The 2,518-nt window shown below is 52.2% G+C and overlaps 1 gene segment (V, D, J or C); it reads left to right on the forward strand.

Annotated features, from left to right (window-relative positions):
- LOC105309596 overlaps positions 1 to 659 on the forward strand; it is a 6,250-nt gene extending 5,591 nt beyond the window's left edge. The window contains 1 exon segment of the V gene segment in view: positions 483 to 659. Within this exon segment, the coding sequence occupies positions 483 to 659 (177 nt within the window).
- The last annotated feature ends 1,859 nt before the right edge of the window (positions 660 to 2,518 follow it).

The raw sequence follows: 2,518 nt of genomic DNA on the forward strand, positions 1-2,518 counted from the left end.
CTGAGTGAGGCCAATTCTCTATATCAAGAGGTAAAGCCAAAAGCATAGAGTGTCCCGGAGGGAGCATCCTGAATCAAGGCACGGACATTTAATCCCGTCCTAGAAACACTGTGAGGTCATGCCCTCTGAGCCCAGACAGGACCCTCCCCTGCAGCATGGGGCTATGGACGCTCACTGCTCTCTCCCCACACAGGGCTCAGGTCTCTTGGGAAGCAACTGTCGTCACGGCGAAGATGAGAATGTGGAGCCTTCTCCTGTGCCTGGTGACAGCCCCCCAAAGTAAGTGTCTCAAATGTCAGACAAGGGACTGTGGGATTCCTGTGAGAGTATGTGACTGACAGGACTGATTCTCCTTGTCCCCACGTGTCCTGTCCAAGATGCATCTTCAAGAGTCGGGCCCAGGACAGGTGAAGCCCTCGCAGACCCACTCACTCACCTGTGCTGTGTCTGGATTCTCTAACGCAGTCTGTGGTCATTGCTAGAGCTGCATCTACCAGACCCCATGGAAGGGGCCGGAAGGGGTTGGGGACATGCGTTACCGTGGGAACACTTACGACAGCCTGACCCTTACGAGACACATCTCCATCTCCAGAGACACATCCACAGACCAGTTCTCCCTGCAACTGAACTCCATGACCACTGAGGACACACTGGTGTGAGACTGTGCAAGAAGCAGTGAGGGGACATCAGTGGGGGTCCAGACACAACGCTCCCTGAGGGAGACAGGAGGGCTGGGCTGCAGGGCACACTCAGGACAGGAGCTCTGAGGAAGTGCGAGGAGTGATCGGACTAATGAGGAGAGAGGTCAGCCTGCAATGCGCGCACAGAGAGAGCAGCTGGAGAGTGAGGGGTGCCCTGTCCATGTCTGCAGTTTCCTCTGTTCCCTAACATCGCGCTCCCTGAAGACGCCCTCCTCTGCACCTGTTCTAACCTACTGGGAGAAATAATTTCCTCACAATGTTCTCAGCTGCCTCAGGGACAATTCTTGTTTCTCCTGGTGGCTCTAGTTTAAATAGTCTTAGTAGATACAATAAATGAAGAAGTGAACGTTCTTTCGCAGATGACACATGACTGGTGATTAGGGACCTTCTTTCACCACCTTCTGTGTGTCCTGTTTTATTTCCTGACAGAGATCGCCTGAGGGCTTCGTCCTCACTGTGGCTGGGAAACATTCTTCACAGAGAGAGACACAGCACAGTCCAGGCTCCTGTGTGCTGAGCTCAGGCTCTCTGCCCCCCACAGGTACGTGCTGTCCCCACATGGGCCCATCACTCAGAAAGGATTCCCCATGGGGGTAGGAACACAGGGCACCCAACATTCCACAGTCCTGAACAGGATCTCTGGTGGCATGAGCCCAGTTTACAAACAGAGTGAAAAGACGCTTTCTTGTTCAGAATCAGGATGGAGATGCCGGAGTCGTTGTCCAGCCATTGAGTGAGGAGACACAGAACAGGAATCGTGCATTACTCAGAAGTGCACGCTGAGCCCTGACTGTCACTTCATTCTTAATTTTTGACATGGGTCCCCTCCTATGAATCTGCACTGGGCCCTGGCATTGCACAGTCGGTCTGCTGTTGTGCCTTCAGACTCCATCACAGTCTTTGCCTAAATCGTCCCCATATCCAGGAATGCTCCCAGTAAGAAGGTAGCTACAGGTGCTGTGACTAGAGTGATGAGGGTTCAGGTGAGGGACCCCGTGTGTTTGGACTTCTCTCTGGTTCCTGGTCTGTAGAGAAAGGAGCACTTTGAGCTTCCCACAGACGTGGCCTCCTCTTTACCCAGAAGAGCATTTCTCTGTCCAGGCCACATGGGGTGGCCCAGCACCACAATCCAACCAAACAAGTGTTGATCGCTCTACCCTGTGGGCCATTCACCTGTTTAGGTTTACAGAGAGAAGTGAGCCTCTCTAGTGCACCCACATTGTGTCTTTGATAAAGACAGATGGATCCTCTTTATCTAACAGAACAGAATCATGTAGAGGGAAGAAATATTCACACCCCAGACCAGTAGTCTATAGGAATCCCCATTCAGCACTGAGGGTACAGCCCCCTGACCCACATCAAAGCTTCAGCCTCAGCTGAAACGCAGTGGGGGAGATGAACCCAGAGTTAGGGAGGAAGCAGGTTCTCACACATGATGTGGTCAAGGTCAATTGAGGAGCTCCTGAGGGACGACTGTGTGTCCCAGGTCTGTCCCCATGGTTCACGGTGGAGGACGAAGGACACAACTCTTTTCCCGTATGAAATGGGGACAGACTATGACAAGGTGCTGCTGTAGAGAAAGCCTAAGGTCATCGTCTGAATTGTATGTTTATGCATTTTATTAGCTTCTCGACATTATGATGTTTTAACATCTTTATAACCCTTTCTGGATGTGGACAGACTTCTGTTCACGGGAACCCAATCCTTAGAGTCAGCACAGGGCCTGGCTTGGCACATGCCTTTCACATGCAAAGAAGCCCACCAGGGGACACCACCTCTGTCTGCCCACACACCCCAGGATGCAATATCCTCTGCCT

This window comes from Pteropus vampyrus, unplaced genomic scaffold (genome assembly GCF_000151845.1).
Source record: "Pteropus vampyrus isolate Shadow unplaced genomic scaffold, Pvam_2.0 Scaffold792, whole genome shotgun sequence".
Lineage (NCBI taxonomy): Eukaryota > Metazoa > Chordata > Mammalia > Chiroptera > Pteropodidae > Pteropus > Pteropus vampyrus.